Source organism: Periplaneta americana, chromosome 13 (genome assembly GCF_040183065.1).
Source record: "Periplaneta americana isolate PAMFEO1 chromosome 13, P.americana_PAMFEO1_priV1, whole genome shotgun sequence".
Classification (NCBI taxonomy): domain Eukaryota; kingdom Metazoa; phylum Arthropoda; class Insecta; order Blattodea; family Blattidae; genus Periplaneta; species Periplaneta americana.
Window position 1 is genome coordinate 137,106,097 of NC_091129.1, and position 21,254 is coordinate 137,127,350.

Below are 21,254 nucleotides of genomic sequence, written 5' to 3' on the forward strand. Positions count from 1 at the left end.
GGTTGGATGTGTTGTGTATTTTTCATCCTCGAAATTATCTTATGGCATTATCAACAACGTTATTTATTTCTTTGTTTATTCATTATTTATTTACAACTTATATTATTAAAATAATTCAAGTTCAATACATAAACATAAAAATAAGTTTTGATCGAGAAAGATAAAAAATGAAGTTAACATAAAGCAAGAAATGAAATATGGCTGCTCGCTATCCTAAAACTTACATCGAGGAGTTCATTAGCTAATGTATGTATGCACTTTTAGTTAAGAAAAGCAATATTAAGTAGTAGGCTACTATTTATTCTGTTTGCCATTATGGGATTTTTAGAAAATCTGAAATGATCTCCGAAAAAGAGCTTATAATGTGAGAATGTAGACAATGATTATAGTACGAAAGTATTATTCTCTAAATTGAAAAAGCCATTTGAAGAAAAAAGCCACCAGATATTTTTAACTACTAACACTAGACTATTATAGGAAAGTATCATCAACATTTTTAAATTACTTGTGTTTTAATGCATCATACAGTCTTAAAGAAAATAACAGTATAGGCCCCTATTGTTGTATTAAACAAGCCTCCAAGACTGTGTAACAATATGAAGAGTACTGTAATTGAAGCATGAAAAGACACACAAACAAAAATGTTGCTAGGTGATGAAATTGCCTAATGTGACTGATGAGAGTAAAAGTGTGATATTACAGTACCCTATATGGAACAGTTAAAAATAACAAACACAAATTTCTTATGTTCGATTGAGAAATAAATACTTTAGCGTTAAAGTATTTAGTTCTGTATGCGAGTAGAATATCGATTATTCAACTTTTTAATGAGAGGAAAAACAACAGCTCTGGTACGCACATATTTCGAGAAAGAAAGCAAAGATGCTCTTTTAAAATAATTATAGGTGTAAATCATAAATTCAGAGATGAATTATTACACAGTGCAGGAGGATGAATTCTCTTGAAGTCTAAAACGGATAGATTGTGTTCTACCTGATTTAAATGCTATTTCCGTTAGTAGTTGTAATTGTGATTTTGTAATAACAGTAACAACATTCCCTTTGTGGGAAGTCAGATTTGGTATTCTTCATAGACAAGCCAGAGCACGATATGCATTGTGCGTAATTAATGCAGCACCTAGCAACAACAGTTCATATGACAATAACTAAAGCTCTTAATTAGGGTTTTGACTAAAACTTCATATAATAAATAAAGCTGATTGACTCATGAAATCATGTGATTGTGTGTGCATATAATCTCTTTTTCTAACTGGCGGTCAGTATACAGTGGTTTGGTGGAGATGATTCCTGACGGAAGAAAACAACGTTGCCAAATATTGTAGTTGGAGGACGTGGTGCAATTTTGCGAAGATAATTATTACAAATTACCTTTCTCAATATAGATTTAAAAGATTGATTGCAATTTTAATCATATAAATAGCAAACTTAGCCTATATTCGGAAAAACATAACATGACAATAATAATAATAATAATAATAATAATAATAATAATAATAATAATAATGGCGACGCCTTAGCCAAGATTCTACATACAAATTAACAGAACTTTTATCAGAAAACTAATATTGTATTTTAAATAACTAACCTATAAGTTTTTTTTTTATTTTTTAGTTGGTTATTTAACGACGCTGTATCAACTACTAGGTTATTTAGCGTCTATGAGATTGGTGATAGCGAGATGGTATTTGGCGAGATGAGGCCGAGGATTCGCTATAGATTACCTGGCATTAACCATACGGTTGAGAAAAACCTCGGGAAAACCCCCAACCAGGTAATCAGCCCAAGCGGGGATCGAACCCGCGCCCGATCACAACTTCAGACCGGCAGGCAAGCGCCTTAACCGACTGAGTTTGCTGAAGAATATGGAGGTAGTACTGGGACAAACAGATTCTATAGCACATATTACAATAACGCATAATAGGCTAAACCTGGTTTCTGTTAAGAAAAGGAGATACGTCATATTTCTTTATATATATCCAACCGGAACAAAAAGAACAAGACCCTTAAATTAAAGCATGGCAAATAGGTAAAATAAAGAAGGTCATAGAACCTATCAAGAGACAAAGGCATGTTGAATAAGTCAAGATTATTCAAATCTTGGCTCAAGCACTGGCGTTCTGCCTGAAGATGGGTGCCAAGTCTACAAGCTCTCGAAGAAGTTTATGGTGGTTATGACAAAAACAATAGAGACAGAAAATTCATAGGAAATAACTTTGTGTTATGAAACTTTTTTTTCTTTATTGTGTAATAGTGTCTATTTAGTCACTTGTGCTTTGATTTTAACGATTTAAACAATTAATATTGTAATTATAACAGAACAGCATGTGAGTTAATATAAAATATTAACATACTGTACACTTCAAATTAACATAAACAGGGAAACAACATACAACATTGTTTTGATATTAAAAATAAAAAAATAAGTGTTGATTGCAATTTAGATCTGTGCGTTTCTTAAAGATAAAATTAAATAAATTTAACAAACGAATTGTTGTTTAGTCAACTGTCCGAAGACAGGTCTGAACCACAGCCTAGTATATACAGTCGCGAAGCTCAATACGTAGTAAATATGCAAACATTAGGTAATTGCTCACCACTAGGATCGCTAATATCGCCTCATTACGGCAATGCAAAATAGTACCGTCACAGTCTATTGTTTCTAGCACCCTCAAAACTCAAGCTTCGTGACTGTATATAGTAGACTGTGTCTGAACCTGGTATTCATTTTTTTTAAGGAACCTTAATATTTAGTTCAGTTCTTATTATTACATATCTGAAACATTTTCTAACTTTACTCTCATTTATATTTATTTGTCGTAACAGTTTCAGTTAAAAGATGTGCACCAACATTCTTTGAATAATACTAATCATGAGTATTATTCAACAAAGATATCGTCCTCATGACTCGAGTTGGATAAATTCGTCGCCGTGCATATTCGGCAACTACTCTAGCACAGTTGTATAGCGGGCCAATCTAGCGTGGAGAGGCAGGCGCTGTTCTCGGAAAACATCATGAATTCCTCGAAGAGATTCCAAGAATCTTGCACAATTATTGTAACGTATGCTTCGTTCTTTTGTAATGTGTAACATTTCGAAGAGGACATTAAAATAAATCACAATTCTTAAAGATTTTGAATATCTTGTCCGTACTGATTCTAAACGTGATGAAGGTTGTCACTTGAGTGAGCATAGAAAACACAAGAAACTTACGTACTAAGGGATTATTATTATTGTTATCCAAATATTGAAACCCTATTTTACCTTTGGTATATTAGGGTTGTAGTTTGTTACATGTGAAATACATTATGTAGTGATAATACACAATTTTAAAGAATCTGATATATTATTGTGTCACGAAGTTAACGTATACTGTGAAAGTGAAGTCTAGGAACTAATGATATTCCTGTTTACAGTTTATCTTTTTGAACTATCTTTCAAAGCATATAATACATTAAATCGTTTACTATGAAACCAAGTAGAAAGATAAATTTTCGTTTTCTGCATTGCGCATTTAAGAAGACCATTTTAACGATTCTAAAAAGTAATATATTTATCTTCATAAATCGAGCACGATAAATGTATTATTAATTCTGCACAAATTCACATAACTAATTAATCATATAATAATAATAATAATAATAATAATAATAATAATAATAATAATAATAATCCGTGGCGCTACAGCCCGTGAAGGATCTACACCGACCAGCCGGCTGCTGGCCTCACGCCCACATGTCGAAGCAAAGATGGACGATTATCCAACCAGAATGGAGGTATCATGTGGTTAGCACGATGATCCTCCCAGCCGTTATAGCTGGCTTTCGCAACCGAATTTCGCTACTTATCGTAGCTCCCCAAGTGCATCACGATGCTGGGTGGGCACCAGTTCCATACATTGGCCGAAATTTCATGAGAAAATTTCTCCCCCCATGAGGACTCGAACCAGTGCTCATTCCGTAACGAAAGTCCTAGGCAGGATGCCTTAGGCCACGACGCCACTGCGCGGGACTTAAAGATACTTTACTTTGTCAAAATGTAGATAGGGTATGTCTCCCCACCCTCTTAGTTATGAGTAGGCCTATTTGTTTATTTATATTTAAAGATGGTTTTGTCGTGTACTTGTTTAATATATTTTATTTTAATGCTTTCAGTCAAGTCTGAAAGAATTTATTACTACCTCGAAGGAAGAGAAATTTAGGTAGATCTTTGAAGCACTGTAGTGAGACAGAAATAGATCACTTGGCCTAATACCTGGAAGGATGATGGTGATGATGATAATGATGTTTGTATATTTGCTTTGAAATTATTTTATATGTTAGCCTTTGTGTGATTTTCATTATTTTATCTTAAAGATTTATAATTTTATTTTTTCGCACTAAAGGATATTATTAATTAATGGAAAATTGATTTGGTAATCTTGATTTATTATTTCTAAAATTTGCGACAACATCCGCATTATACAATGAATATGAGTGACTGCTTTTGATTTAAGTACTGGCAGTTAAAAAGTTTTGTTTTGAGGTTACATTGATTTTGTGTAAAATTTTAATTTTTATTAGAGATATACTTACTCGAGGCTTTAGTTAAATTAGAATTAAATGTCCTAATGTTTTGGTCCTTCAACGCTTTTCACCTCTCGTCTTCTAATCTTGTGCTCTCCATCCTCTCGAAAGTTTTATTTACACCAACCAACCAGCATCTTGATGCACTGAAAGTCTACATGAGCGGAGATAAAGCTGTCTTGCTTTCGACTTTTACTTTAATTTATAATCTCTTTGAAATTCAGTCTAGTTATTCAGTCCTTGATGTTAATTCATGATGAATTTGTACTGTATAAAAGACACGGCTGGTATAACTTTGGTTTTAATGTTTAAGCTGATGATTAAAGTTTTGTAGCAGAGAGTTTTAATGATTTTTCAATGTATGTATACATTTTTGCTTTCAATTTTCCAAAAACTCTTTAATTGATGCTGTGTCCAAAGCTTCATGTAAAATTTTATTGGATTTTATGTAATTCCGCAGAACTGTTCTCTGTACACCACCCAGTCTTCCCACAATCAGCAGAGACCCCGTCACAGATGACCAAGTTGGATATACATATAGGAGGCTAGCTCTGTTTATTGTTATATAGAAAGTTTTCTTAGTCCACAAACTCAGCTATGGTGACTGAAATGAAGAATACGAACGTTGAAACATAGCATATCCTTTGGCAGCAATTTTATTTATGTGAGGCTTAAAAGAAAGTCAATGGTCCAAAAGTATTACCAAATAAGTTGTTTATTTTTTATTTGGAATTACTACATCAAAAAGTTTTAGTTAAAATGGTTTTTGCGGTCTTCTTTTAGTGAAAATTATTACGGAACTCTTAGAGACATTGATTTTTATTTTACAGTTTACAAGCAAGTTTTCTGTCTTGTTTAAGTAACCTAGTAAATTATTATGAATATATCTGCAGGGAATATGTGTCATCAGCATATTGGGCGAAACGTACACTCCATTGCTTGTTCCTGCTGCCATCTATTAGGAAAATGGAAAAATCTCACTTTAAAGTTCAAATAAATTGCGGTAGATGCCGCCACAATGCAGTCATATGTAGAGTCCCTGCATGAGCTGATCGTTTACTTCGTTGGCGTTTGAGGCGCTGTCGCTGTTGCTATGTACGATAGCAGTGGTGTTTTAATTCATGCAAATTTTCTCAATTATTAGATAGAGAAAAGAGTTCATGTATTCATCAGCAAGCTGTTTTTTTATAATCACTTTTCTCTCCAAATTTTTCAGTGTGGTCACTTAAAGATCATGTAAAATGTATTTATTACTGTACCAACAAAAGCTGCAATTTGCTCAAAATGCCTCCAGTGATTTTGTATCCTCGTGCATATGATCCTGAATAACTATAGATTTCGGATCTGCGAATATAAGTTGTAGAGTTATAACACATGCATGTGCTGTATGTGCATGTGCTCTCATAAACACACATTTAACGACCGTCCGGTTTTCGCCGGAACAGTTCTGTTTTACTCTGTTCGGTGTCCAGTTCCTTAGTTCATCCAGATGCATTTTGCCCAGTTTTTAGATAAAATATTATATTTAGGTATTTTTTCCTTTATAAAAGTTTTTAAAGCTATTTAAAATTACTCTCTTTTAAAATAACAAATGCTAATTGAAGGGTTGATAGCAAAAAACCGGACAAGTCTAAAATATTACTTTTTCAGAAAATGAATAAAACTGTCACTTACGTTTCTCGAACAATATAATAATCTGATATATGTATTTTATATAGATACCTCATATATCTACCAACTTTGGTAAAAAGTGTCACTGATCTCTTTTATATGGTTTCTTGGGGGAAAAAAGTATAGAAATTGAAGGGTTTAAAAAAAAAAACATTCGCAGAATATCCGTAATATATCCCATACAATGTTCCAGTTGAACATATACCTTCCATTGCCTTTTCAAGGTGGTTTCGTGCACAGCATCAATCATATGGCGATCCTGTCAAACATTCATTTTGCAAGCACTAATAGTACCTGACCGACATTTCTGTTTTGAAGCCTGTTCCGGAATATTAAGTGTGCTGCTACTTTTAAATATTCTCTAGGCAGTGAAAACTTTGATACTAGCACCCAACTGACATTGTGCATACTTCGCTAATACTTTACCAAAAGAAATTAATGTTACTACTTCCCGTGGACTTAAAAGCATGTTAGTCACAATTCAAGTTTAAGATAACTGGAAAGCATAAGCAATCCCAAAGAACATTAAAATTTCGCCTCGGTAGTCAGTTGTCATAGCACCAGCTTATGACGACTGCAGACCCAGATTCAGATACTGGAGTCGTATTTGTAGCTGAAAAAGCTGATAGATTTTCTCGGAGGTGCCTCGTTTCTTTCCATCATTTCACCATCACTCTCCATTTCAATATTCACTATCATTTCAATAGTATTTACCCAAAATGATGTGGTTTAATGTGACTGTTGTACAGATGGGATCAGTGTGAGGTGTACGTAGTACTCTTCCGGATACTAGTGGGACTCCACTGGAACCTTAAGACGTTCAGCTGAATGGAAGGAACCATTTATTGCACAAAACTGTTTGGTATGAATATTGAGAGAAAGGGGAGTCAAAATCGCCCTTCTGTGAACTCCTCAACGAGGGGAAGAAAAAATTACTTAGGCCAACAACAGAAAAATTGTACATCTTGATTACACAACTTTTAACACTATATCACTTCGGAATATAAAGTGTAAATTAACACGTGAAAGCATTGTATATACTTCATATTCCGAAGAAACATTGTGTGGAAACAATGGCAAAATGTTTAACTGGGATAATATATTTAGGTGTTTTGCCTGTCAGTGTATAAAGCTTCAAAGATTGTATCTGCTGTTAAGTAATAATTAATGGTAAATATCGTCTTTATATGATGTTTTGATTTGACATATGCAAGAATGAAATAATGGAAGTACGAGGGAGAGTCAAAAAGTAACCTTAATAATTGTTTTATTAATTAAATATGTACAGTAGTAGCAAAAAAGCCAGACCGACCCTTGTAGCTGATTTTAGAGCCTTGTTCACAGTGACAGCACGATAGACTGGTAACTAAGACTTTCGTGGTTCGAATCCTGTCTGGGAAGGGACATTTTTTGTTCCCTATTCAAATTTATTCCCAATACTTTTCGATTGCAGCGATATTTTACTACTTAATTAACTTATTACTCCCAGAACATGAATTTTACCAGCTTATTTTCTAATGGCTTTCGAAATGGGCTACGTCAGCAGTCGAAACTACAACAATTTCAATAGATTACTCGCTATCTTGTGAATGCGGGCGTGGCATGTGCAGTGACTCATTTCAGGGACTTTGATTATTCCGTCGGTCCGGTTTTCTTTGCCACTACTGTACAGTAAGACTACAAACACTTCATCACTTTTAACATAGTATAACAGGAACACTTGCATTGAACGTAGTTGGGACTATGTTGAAAAATGATAAAGTGTTTGTAGTCTTATTGTACATATTCAATTAATAAAACATTTATTAAGGTCACTTTTTTATTCTCCCTCGGACAAAAATACTACAGACAGAGAGAGATGGGGAGGAGTGGAGAGAGAGAGAGAGACATATGCCTATCTACTTCACTTGAGTGATTCGGATTTTGCATATTACGGACAGCTGGCAGGAATGTGACCCATTTTCAAGTTGCACACCACTTCAGTGGGCCACGCTATAAATGATGTGTATCTGTGTAGAAATGTTAACTCGCGAATTATTGTTTTAGAATTATCCTGCATAGACATCCTGCTTGGTTCAAATTTATTTCTTTATTTCATAAATTTGTTTGCTGCAATGTAATAAGTCGAAATAATGTTGTTTAGTATTTGTTGTAAAGAAGATTACACCGATTATTTTAATATGCTTTTATTAATATAATTTTAGGAAACACATTCCACTGAAATGAAGTAATTGAACAGAGTAAGTCTGCAAATTAAAACTTGTGTTACTATTACTAGGTTTATGCATCTTCTATGAGAAATGTTTGAAGCTTATGTCTACTATTACTAGGTTTATGCATCTTCTATGAGAAATGTTTGAAGTTCATGTCTACTATTGTCCATCTGTAGTAGTTGGAATTAGGAAGTCAGTATTACGAAGCCAAAATAAGTAATGTTCACCATTATCAACATATGTGGTGTCCACTCCTGCAAAAAGAAAATAAAGTTGTAATTGTTTGGTTTGATATAATCTTAGCTGGCATGTTAATGAATATTTCTCGTAAAATAAAATTATGGAGTAAAACAATAGCTAATTGGATTCCTATGCTGAGGAATTTATACAATGAATAAATTTGTAGTTCTTAATTTTATATGTTATAGCTATTACAATTTAAATAAGAAATAGAATACAATGAAAATTACTTCGAATTTATACATATTTTTCACTAATTTCCCTAGTCTTATAATAAAGCATTTCACGTAATTATTATAGCAGTAAACAACCAATGATTTCTCCAAGTTCCCTACAGTGAAACTTCTCTTATCTGTCAGAATTAGCTAAAATGAGAGAATGATCTCTCTACATCACATGATGCGAAACGATCCCAATTTCAGTGACTGTTTCACATTTTCCACTGAGAATATCAGCAATTTGGAGCATTTATTTATAGCTAGGATTATTCTCTGACATATGCTCAAATTTTGCTCTTATGATCCAGGAACTGCTTCCAGTGAGTCTTTTACCTTTTGCACAACTGTAAAGGATTCTGTTAGGGGAGCACCCACTTTTCCAGCATGGTGACGCTGCTCTCTATCATGGAGAAGTTAGTAGCCACATAAGAGAGCACATTCCGGAGGTTCTTTTTTCACATAATTTTTATATAACTTTGAAGTTATTGTTATTTTTATCAGAGAAAATTTTTGAAATTAAATAATAAATCGGGAAAAATAAGGAAAGATGTTAATATATCTATTTAAAATGCAAAATAAGAAAGTATTTGCATATGAAAGGGAAAACCGTCTAAATATGCATTTATGTAAAATAAACATGGTTTCATTCGAAAGTAAAAAACCATGATCGGCAAAGATCCAATTTTACTTTTTCAATATGCCAAATCAATAAGAACATGTAATTGCATGAAGTTCCGCGATCTACTTATTATAATAATACGTGAGAAGGATACAGTGTGTATGTAAAATGTATTAATGAAAGAGTGATGGGACGGAGAAAAATTCTCTCCGGCGCCGGGATTTGAACCCGGGTTTTCAGCTCTACGTGCTGATGCTTTATCCACTAAGCCACGCCAGATACAACCCCGACGCCGGTTAGAATCGCCTCAGATTAAGCTCCATCTCTTGGGTTCCCTCTAGTGGCCGCCCTCTGCACTACGTCATAGATGTCTATGAACGCAGGACCGAAGTCCATACATGTGTTGAGGTGCACTCGAATGAGTGACTGGTTGGCCGGGATCCGACGGTATAGGAGAGAATTTTTCTCCGTTCCATCACTCTTTCATCATATGATGACGCAGAACATCTGCATGGAAATATCATATGTACTTTGGTACATCAAAATATATATGATATGCGTAATAAATCACTTTGTGATTTAAGACGGCGCCTATACCGTCGGATCCCGGCCAACCAGTCACTCATTCGAGTGCACCTCAACACATGTATGGACTTCGGTCCTGCGTTCATAGACATCTATGACGTAGTGCAGAGGGCGGCCACTAGAGGGAACCCAAGAGATGGAGCTTAATCTGAGGCGATTCTAACCGGCGTCGGGGTTGTATCCGGCGTGGCTTAGTGGATAAAGCATCAGCACGTAGAGCTGAAAACCCGGGTTCAAATCCCGGCGCCGGAGAGAATTTTTCTCCGTTCCATCACTCTTTCATCATATGATGACGCAGAATATCTGCATGGAAATATCATATGTACTTCGGTACATCAAAATATATATGATATGCGTAATAAATCACTTTGTGATTTAAGACGGCGCCTATACCGTCGGATCCCGGCCAACCAGTCATTCATTCGAGTGCACCTCAACACATGTATGGACTTCAGTCCTGCGTTCATAGACATCTATGACGTAGTGCAGAGGGCGGCCACTAGAGGGAACCCAAGATATGGAGCTTAATCTGAGACGATTCTAACCGGCATCGGGGTTGTATACGGCGTGGCTTAGTGGATAAAGCATCAGCACGTAGAGCTGAAAACCCGGGTTCATATCCCGGCGCCGGAGAGAATTTTTCTCCGTTCCATCACTCTTTCATCATATGATGACGCAGAATATCTGCATGGAAATATCATATGTACTTCGGTACATCAAAATATATATAAAAAAATATATAAAATGTATTAAGTTTTTTTCATTTACTTTCGAAAATGTTTGTTGTATGAATTCAAGTACAGAGAAGGCAGTACCAGTACCAGTATTATATGTAATACCTTTTAATAGGGTGCGAGTTAACGGGGAAAAGGGGGATTCTCCCTCCCCCCCCCCATTGCAAAGTTATCCTCCTCTCATAAAGTCATATTAACATCCCTGCCAGGGATAACTTCTATCACCCCTCACAAAATATAGTTGTTTTAATACTAGTATATTTATAGGGGAGACTGTTGTACCTTTAAACACTTTTCACATTTTATTTTTTTTTAATTTTGGGAAATTAAATTTTGTAGATGAAAAAATGCTTGAAATAATTATTGAAGATTCCTTTACAACTTCCTGTATGTATTTTCCTGTTTTACAGATCTATTAAGGATGGAAAAAATAAAATGAAGGGATATGTAATGTGTTCAAAGGCAGGATCATATACCTTGGAACATACACTCTTGTAAGTTGGAACACATGGAATATAGGAGGGAATATAGCTGTAAAAACTGACAATCATATTTAAAATGTATTTGCCATCATAAACCAGAGCAGTCTTCTCTGATTTAGATTTTATTTCCTGGAGAAGCAATAATTGCTACAACAGCTTTCTTCAAGGCATCCGGATCAATTGGGGACCTCTTTAATTCCAGACTTACATCGTGACATGACCTTAAAATAAAAGAAAAACAAAAACCGATAGTATCGTGTAATTTGGAACATGTTCCATGGTACAAGATGTTTTGTGTTCAAAGGTACAAGAGGGTGCACGTTTAAACAAATATGGCTCCGAAAACTAGAGAGTCAAATAAATCATGAAAATTAAAATATGTTATTACTCACCAGATGATAGGGAACACACCGTACTTGAAAGATATTAACAAATACAATCTGGTTTTGCGTTAGAAAACATACATCAATGAACGAAATATTTAGTTTTGGTACTAAGAAAACTTCTTTTTTGTACGGAACTCACACTTTGCAATAAATCAAACTGAAACTACGACCAGAGCTACTTAGCGGCTTTCTCTACAATCTTCTTCATTTTGAGTGCTCTAGGTAGCAGCAAAAATTAAAAAACAAAAAATGTTCAAAGGTGCACTATGCTAAAGGTACAACAGTCTCCCCTACTTTGTACAGTATAAAGTAAGCAAACAAAATAATATTGATGTATTATCATCACCGACAAGCTGACAACAATAAGTAACTTAGGAATTACACATCTTATCTTAATCCCGCTCATGGATATAATTATTATTATGATCAAGATGCAAGACAAGCAACTTTTGTGACCAAGCGTTGAGCCGTATCAAATGAGGATAATAATAATTTTATGTATGGTTTCTCTATCTACAATTCTATCTCCCTCACCTTAGAAATCTTAATTCGCACCCTGCCTTGTAATAGTACTAAGAATGACAACTATGTATTTGAAACATACTGTAGATGTTAGGAAATGGCATCCATTATCCATAAACACTGTACGAAGCATTTCATAAGCAGCAGGAAGTCCTTTAAATGCCACAAATGTCAATGTCATTTATGTGTCCTGCTGCGATTCTGTGGTATGGAATACCACTCATAGTGGCAGAATTAGCATTACACAGGAACCAGTTGAGAGCTATATTTTTTATGCTATATGCCAGTTTGTATATGACATAAGCTTTGATTTCAATATAGACATACTTAATAAACATAAAAAAACTACGAACACCCAACCAAAGACTTTACAAAGGTCATTGTTAGTTAAATATTGTAATTAGGTGTAGCCTATCATAGATAAAAATTTAAATTTGTATTAGATATTTGAAATAGCTAGACAACCTACACGAAAGGTTGAAAGGGTTAATCATTTTTCATGATATTCTCCACTGTTTAACCTATTTGTTATGTTATTGGTCTCCATGCAAGACAAAATAAGCTTAAGATAAAAAATCTACATTTACTAGATGAGTGTATTGTATAGACACACTGCTAAGAAACTGGTGGAAAGACTATAGAGATGTGAATACTCTAATGCTCTTGGTGTTAAAGATACGTATAATTCAAAATCTAAATTAACTGACCTGTGGGTGTAAGTTCCTCCTTTGAAGGTGGATTGAAAACAAAAGGTGGTGTAGGTGTCTTGTAAATTAGCCAAGACTCATGAGCTGCTAAGTTCTCTGCATAACCTCCTATACTAGTGATGTAGTGTCCATATGCAGTACAGTTTGCTGTAAATCTAGAATGTGTCATAGTTTTGAAATATATTTTCGAATTAGTCATTTTTTTAACATCTCAGTAGCACTTTTTTTAGGAACATTAACAATGGTAAATTATTTTTCTATGTAGGTTTCAAAAGAGTTTACCGTAAAATCGGCTAAATAGGATCAGTGGGGGGAATAGAATCAAAACTTCATTCTTGGTTATAAAGTTTTGTTATAAACTTCAATTGAGTGGGAAGACAGTCATTATTGTTCTAGTAAGCAATGACTGTCTTCCCACTCAATTGGAGTTTATAACAAAACTTTATAACCAAGAATGAAGTTTTGATCCTATTCCCCCACTGATCCTATTCACCCCATTTTATGGTACGGTATCTAATATTTAAACATACAAAGTCGAACTGACTGAAATCTCATCTGAGCTTTCATAGATTAATTAAATCTTCTTGAAATATAGTAAACGAGATCATATTTATTATATAAATTCCAAGTACAGTATAAAGACATGAATTCCAGGTTTGATTGTTGAAGAAATAGTGACAGAATTGTACGGTACCTAAATACACACACTTCTGCTTCTACAGTGTCTTGATTAATTTTATTATGAACAAATTATCTTTATTAAAATTAAAGACTAAAATTAAATTACAAATGATACTGGTACACTTTTATAATAACTAATTAACTAGTAAGAATTTCTCTGGAGAATACTTACTGGTATTGCAGAGGGTCAAGAACACTTGCAAACTCCATAACTCGATATAAACTGGAGTTTTGGTGTATGATCACTAAAATACTGTATTCACTTGTCACATCTGTCCCGACCCATACTGTGTATGAGACTACAACATAGTCTCTTCCTACAGTATGATTAGAATTGAACCCTGGACACGTGTCTTGATGGTGTTGGCCGTGTACTGTAACTGAAATGGCCAAAATGATTAAACAAATTATATTCAGAATTGTGTTATACGACGTAAACTTCGCCATTTTGTCAGCAAGTATCTGCTTCATTGGTTCTGGCGACTGTATTTATACTTTCTGTGAAACACCAACTATAATCATTTTTCTATGCTAATGAGTAAGCGTCATGTTCTTTCCTGTGTGATATATGTGAAGGAAATTTTGCTAGTATTTCGTACTGCGTAGTCAGATAAAATACTTTCTTACTTTACATAAGGCAAGAATAGAGATAATGAAACCGGAAATAATATATCTTAAAAAAATATACAAATATCTTAATAAACAAACCAAATTGCATCTGCTTATTGCAATTAATTTTTTGATGCAGTCACCTGATTATATCAGTTCCCCATGAGAAAATATTTCTGTTAAATTGTAACAAAAAAAAAACTTGCTTTTGTTAAAAAAAAAAAAAAAAAATAATAATAATAATAATAATAATAATAATAATAATAATAATAATAATAATAAAAATTCTAGTACTACGAGACTCTCTCTGCAACACAAAATCTGTGATAAGTATATGAGGTGCGGCTACTAATAACAGTGTAAAATGTTAAGTTTGTTTTCAAAATCTAGCAAATTAATTTGCATTCTCTTCAACATATTCTCCTGCTCTATCTGTACAGTTTTCATACGAATTTGCCATTGTTTTGCTATTTTCGATTTCATCTCATCTCATTGGCAAACTGAAAAGAGTTTCTTTGAGTCCATCGCTGTGGACCGTGAAATGAGTGGGCCCAGGTTCAAATCCTGTTTGGGACAAGTTACCTGGTTGAGGTTTTGACCGGAATTTTCCTTCAACTCATTATGAGTAAATGCTGGGTAACTTTCGGCGTTGGACCCTGGACTTATTTCGCTGGAATTATCACTTTAATTTCATTCAGACGCTAAATAACCACAGCAGTTGATAAAGCATCGTAAAATAACCAATTCAACATAAATAAGTTCCTTTGAACGAAATTTTTCACTTTGTGGAACAGATAAAAGCCACATAGTGTCTAAATCTGGTGAACAGAGGACACTGGAATGTAGGCCTACACTTCAATAATTAAAAATTGCTTTGCGAGCTGGTGAATTGTTTTATTGTAGAATTCATTATTTCTTCTCCTACAATTCCGGCCTCTGCTTCCTCTTTCATTTTCCGAGCTTGATCAAACCAAGCAGTACTTTTGATTAACTGTTTGATCATCAAGACCTATTCAATCATGATTACGCCTCTAATGTTGAAGAAACTATAGCCTAGTTTCCTTCAATTCTGACTTACTCATTCCAGCTTTTTCATTCTCGGTGAAGTGGGTATCTTCTAGTTCAATGATTGTCTCTTTGTTAGCAGATTGTATTTTAAAATCCATGTTTCGTTACATGTTATGACATTTTCAAACACATCCGGTTATTCCGTGAGTCATTGCATTGTCAGAGCAAATAATTTTCTGATTGGTATTTTGATCCTCAGTAAGGTTTTTTTGGATCCTTATTTTCATTCATTCATTCAAGATTTGTCTTACCGTTTCTTTGTCTATATTAATCATCTCTGTAATCATTCTAATGCTCGAATAGTTTCACTAATTTACTGAAAGTTTTCTTCAGGAGACAGATCATTACAGATAAAAAGTGTAAGCTGCCTAATGGATTTTTAGGGGAATTTTCTAAGCAGCAGCCAGTGACACCTAATGTTCCTTCTGTAAAAACCCTTCTTTGCTTTTAGTTTTGAAGGTCTCAAACATATTATATCTTAGGAAATTGCCTCTATTTGTCTACGGGAACTTGAATGAGTCATGGAAAACATGTTAAGCAAGTGCTAAAAATATAAGTGAACTGGGGTAAGTGTAAATCTGGGGCAAGTGTAACCCATGCTATTAAACGCAAAAAGACAAGTTTGTAAAGTGTTACTAGAAGCTACTTCACATATGTTCTTGAGTGGAAACATTTTTGCGCCTAAAATATAAAATTCTCATTCTTTGTGTCTTTTGATGCTTTCAATTTGTTTTAAGCAAAAGTTCATAGGAGCATAGAGAATACTTTTTATTTAGTTTGTGTGTCATTTTGCCATTTAAATATTTGCATTATATTAAATGTCCAAAATATACAATTTTCATCTTATACAGAATGTAATGTTCTTTCATATTCACTTGTCCCAAGACATATTCTGATCTTTGCTGCTAAAAGGTATTAGGTTACAGTTCACTAGCTCTGGCACTGGGGGTAAGTGTAACCTATGAGCCAACAAACATGTTTTGTGTTCGTGGATCTCTCAACTTAATAACATACTTTTTCTTTCTTTTCATCATAGTTAAGTATGGTATTGATGGTCATCTGTTCAAATTTTAATTTAAATTCAGCAGGTTATTAAATGTCGAAGTTGAACTATTAAATTTATGGGTTCTGCTTACTCCTGTTACCTTATAACAGTTAAAGTGAAGATACTTCATAATTGAAAACAGTCACAGTTTAAAACTAGGAGATGATAAAGTCAAAAGATCCAGGAATGATCCTGATAAGGGCAATATTTTCTCATCTTCAATAACTGTGACAACAGATTCCTCATAATGTGTTCTGGACACTCGACTAATAACAGATATTACATGCAATATACTCTGGAGTTGTTCAATTAATTCTACTTTTAAGCTTGGTATTACGCTAGACCTAACAGCATCTAAAACAGAATATACTGTATTTGTAAGAACTGAAGATTATTCTCTCAGCTGGAAGAAGACTTTGTCACCAAACAGCACCATTTGGAATAAGGTGTTGCACTGTCTTATATTATTTAAAAAAAAATGGATACCTAGTCATTATGGTATACCTGGAAACGAGAAAGTCGATAATATTGCAAAACAGGCAACATATTTGCAACCAAGACCTCTTCAAGTGATATCTCTATCCAATGCTTTTGCTTCAGTAAAGTCTCATTTTACAAACCTATGGATCAACAATTGGCTCTCTTCTGACAAAGGAAAAATTTTACAGTCTGTACAAAAGAAACCAAATGACCTGGAAATGTACAACAACTTTCCCAGACATGTTCAAACATTTTTAACAAGAGCCAGAACAGGTCACATTGTCACTCAATTGTACCTACACCGATTTCACATTTCTGTTAATCCTACTTGTCTGTGGTGTAATAATCATGATGAAGATCTGGAACACATTCTTCTATACTGTCCATCCATAAACCACAAAAGAAGTAAATTAAAATCATCAGTACCAGTTGCAGAAGACACAGCCCTGCAGTATAATATATATATATATGGACTAAACCCCACCTCTGGCTACTAGCAACAGGCATCTATAATGAACACCGATCGAAATACCCCTCATTTCTCGTGAAAAACAACAACTGAATAGACTATAGTGGACTATACAGTAATGGACTTTATGTTGTCAGCAAACAGCTGGATACATTAAGAAGATTGATTATGTTATTTAAAACGTGTGTTACTTTTCTTAGATGAAGACATGTTAAAAATGTTAGAAATAGAAAATAAAACAGAAGATAATAATTATTATTCACCATTACTGACACATTAAAATGAAATCTTTTGCTCTATTTTGACTTCACCCCCATTATGACTGGCTAGCTTGGAAATATTTACCTACCCACATTGCTGTCTTCATAATCAACATTATATACGGTACCGTAATTTTTCATTTTTATTTCATTTATATTATTCCGTAGATTTTACATTAGCATTGAAGCTTTAAGGTGTGAAGCAAGTCAAAATTTCACAAAATTCCAATTTTTTGGCGAGATGTAGTAATGAATGTCATCTGGTTGCATAACTGCTAATTTGTAGAGAGTACCTCACTACATTAATGATACTGAGAAATAGGTAGCATCAGTTTCATTTCTTAAATCTTTGTTTTATTTGTAATTTTTGCTAGTACCATATTTATTATTCATCTGTGGCTGACCAACATTCATAAGAATTTTATTATAATACATTGTAAAATTGCTTGTTTCAAATGTGAAGGTAATACAAAAATGTTGAAAAAACCTTTAATTCAACAAATGAATGTTCCATTCAGGGCTGCAAGGGATAGTGAAGTGCATTCCATAACCTCTTCTATCCGAAACCCATCCTCAACCTGCTCGTGGTGCAACCTGCTTTTACAAATGAGACTCTGGGGACCGATATAACCACACCATCAGAAATAGAGGAAATGCTATTTCATCTTTTACGCTGGCCTGTCACGGCATAGAAATGTTCCATAAGTGGTGCTTGTGAGAAAGGTCGGTGGACTGAAACCCCTCCCAGCCAGATCCGATGGACCCATTAACCAATGACAGCTGTGGCCCTCCAGTCATACTGGGGGTTTACGTGAGTAGTAGTAGTAGTATTTATTTATTTAACCTGGTAGAGATATGACCGTCAGGCCTTCTCTGCCCCTCTACCAGGATATTCCAACTATAATATGAAGAATAAAATTACAATTAGTATTAAATTTACAATTACAATTACAATAAAAATCAAAGTACGAAAAGATTACCTGACTAATTAAAACTAGATAATTTATCATAGAAAAACAAAGAATATTTTATATTTACTGAATTACAAATTAAATGTAGAATAACAAAATTGTATAGTGATGAAATTACTGGATAATGAAATATTTTGTGATAGATTAAGGAAACTATTTACAAGAAATCAATTACTGACCAAGTGCCTAGTAAGTTTGAATTCAATTTTATTTCGACAGTCCCTGATGCTAGCAGGTAGCGAATTCCAGAGTTTTGGCAGGGCTATTGTGAAAAAGGATGAGTATGAGGAGGTGCGATGGGATGGTATTGTTAGTATTGTTTCATGAGGAGAGCGTGTGTTCAGATTATGGTGGGAAGAAAGGTAAGTGAAGCGAGACGACAGGTACGAAGGAATAGAAGAGTTCAAGATTTCGAAGAGAAAGAGAAGTGAATGTAAATTTCTTTTCTTATCTAGCTTAAGCCAACCTATTGCTTCCAGGGATGGGGAATATGATCATATTTGCGAACATTGCTTACAAAACTTACACACTAAATTATGAGCACGTTGAAGTTTCGTTTTGTTGTCGCTGGAGAGGTCAGTCAGTAAAATGTCAGCATAGTCAAAATAGGGAAATACAAGCGTCTGCACAAGGGACTTTTTTAAGCAAGAGGGGAGATGAACATTTATCCTTTTTTTAGCAGTGAGTGGGTGATGTAACCACCATTACAAGCAAAAAATTGGTGCCCACTTAAAAAACGGTTACACTTATGCTAATTAATCTAGTGGCAACAAACCTGTGAAGTTCTACTTGTTGGATCCATCATAGAGAAATATTGGAGAGCAAGAGCGCTAATGGCTTCGTTGCCAAAGTCCAGCATTGGATAACATCAACAACATATTCCATTCATATTAAATAATGTGGATTATATAATTATATGATATTACCCAGTTCACAATTATAGAAGTTCTGTGTTTTACATCGTTCATTTACAGCAAAACATACTGTAATACAGAAAGTATGACTGCATGTGTTGAACATTAAGATCATAATATTAATTCAGAACACAAGGAATGTGGTGAGAAATGTGAGAATTGACTTTTTTGTTGTTAAGTTATTTAAAGATACGAGTTACAAATGAATTGTGAAAGTACTCCTAAATACATAACTTACATTTGTGTGAAACAGGAGGATATTGTTTCAGTGACGGAAACATAACCTAATTTACAATAAAGCATGACATTAAACAAATTGGACATTGTCAACTATGCTACCTCCGTCCATTGATAATTGTCCACATGACTATTTTCTCTTGAAGTCTAGCTTATGCGTCATCATAATTTTATTTCAAACAGTTACTCATATTCCTTGTCAGATGGAAAGTGGACTTCTCTAAATTACATTTCACTGTTTGAGAAACATTTTGGACTTCAACAGTTTCATGTTTAATGAGTGTGTAAAAATAGTTTTCGAAGTCGATTTTAGGTACAGTGTATGGTATACACATACAGTGCCGGAAAAAATAACCGAGTTGCTATTAATTTTTCCGGCACTCGGTTATTTTTTCCTTTGGATTAAGTTATATCATGTTTTAATGTGACAGGTGTTTAAAAAGTAATGCAATCTATTTATTTTCTGAAAGCTTATTTTATTTCCTTTCTAATGATAAACAACTTCATTTATGGCTGTTTACATGGCAGTCTGTGTAGCAATTGTTAATTGAAAGCACAAGACCAAAATTTTTGCATATTATTATTATTATTATTATTATTATTATTATTATTATTATTATTATTATTATTTGCTAAGAAGCGAAGTAAAATCTTACAAAACTCCATGTCAACTTTACCATTCCCAATAATTACAAGATCAAATTCAAAATATCATTCCATTTCCATGAAATTTCAAGCAATAAAATACGGGAATGTTTCAGTGTACAACAAAATATATTTCTGAATATCGAAGGAAAAGTGCAGTTTTATCCTTTTGATTACTCACAGAGCATGACAGTTTGTCAAAACATTTGAACAAAATTAGAATTTATTCCTTCATCACTTTGTCCATTATGCAGTCTTCAGGACGAAATGGATCAGAATCATCTTCAGCAATGTCCAGGCCTTTCCTCTAAATTCACTGTGTGTGAAAAATGTTGGAGAGCAAGAGAATTAATGGGTTTATTATCAAGAACTCAGCATTAGTTAACAGTAAAAACATTAGTATATTGTAATTATTTCTAATACTGTATTATTTTGCTGTCTTCAGAAATCCATATTTAAAATTTATATTAATGTTAAATATTTTAGTGACTTATAATGCAACTCTAAGCATATTCCTTCCTCCTCGTTTGAACTTTGAAAGACCTTGTTACTCGTGGGCCCAGGGATGAATTTCTCAGAAGCATAGGAGATTTACGACTAAAAATAAGTTATGTTTTAAGAAACAAAGAGAGTTTACAACGAGTGATCTCATTACCTTTAAGAACGGACGTCACTGCCCATGCTGTCATCTAGTCAGAGAAGGTAAAAACTAAATTCGCAAGGAAAAGTAGGATTAATTCTATATTATAATTAATTTCTCTTAGGAAATAATATTTTGTTCGATTCAAAATAGACTGTTTTATTTATAAACTTATTCTAAATATTAGGAAAAGTCACGAAGAAAATAATCTAATATGTATTTCTTGAAGGGAATTACCATTGTAGGTTATGTGTTTGATATAGAATAAAGACCTAT

At 33.8% G+C, this 21,254-nt stretch overlaps 1 protein-coding gene across 1 annotated transcript; it reads right to left on the bottom strand.

The window, feature by feature from the left end:
• Positions 1 to 8,423: 8,423 nt before the first annotated feature.
• Positions 8,424 to 14,115, bottom strand: LOC138712474 (uncharacterized protein CG3556-like). Its single transcript, XM_069844328.1, has 3 exons — positions 13,813 to 14,115; positions 12,960 to 13,114; positions 8,424 to 8,720 (listed from the first exon to the last, which is right to left on the bottom strand). The coding sequence occupies exons 1-3, from the start codon at positions 14,109 to 14,111 to the stop codon at positions 8,626 to 8,628; spliced, it is 549 nt and encodes a 182-aa protein (XP_069700429.1). The 5' UTR covers positions 14,112 to 14,115; the 3' UTR covers positions 8,424 to 8,625.
• Between the last annotated feature and the right edge of the window lie 7,139 nt (positions 14,116 to 21,254).

What these genes read in the sequence shown, in the direction of transcription:
- LOC138712474 (XM_069844328.1), bottom strand. Translation starts at nt 14,111, where the DNA reads ATGAAGCAGATACTTGCTGACAAAATGGCGAAGTTTACGTCGTATAAC. An exon ending in CTTGACCCTCTGCAATACCA is followed by an intron (nt 13,115 to 13,812) that starts GTAAGTATTCTC and finishes GACACATTCTAG; the next exon opens with ATTTACAGCAAACTGTACTG. An exon ending in GGAGGAACTTACACCCACAG is followed by an intron (nt 8,721 to 12,959) that starts GTCAGTTAATTT and finishes TTCTTTTTGCAG; the next exon opens with GAGTGGACACCACATATGTT.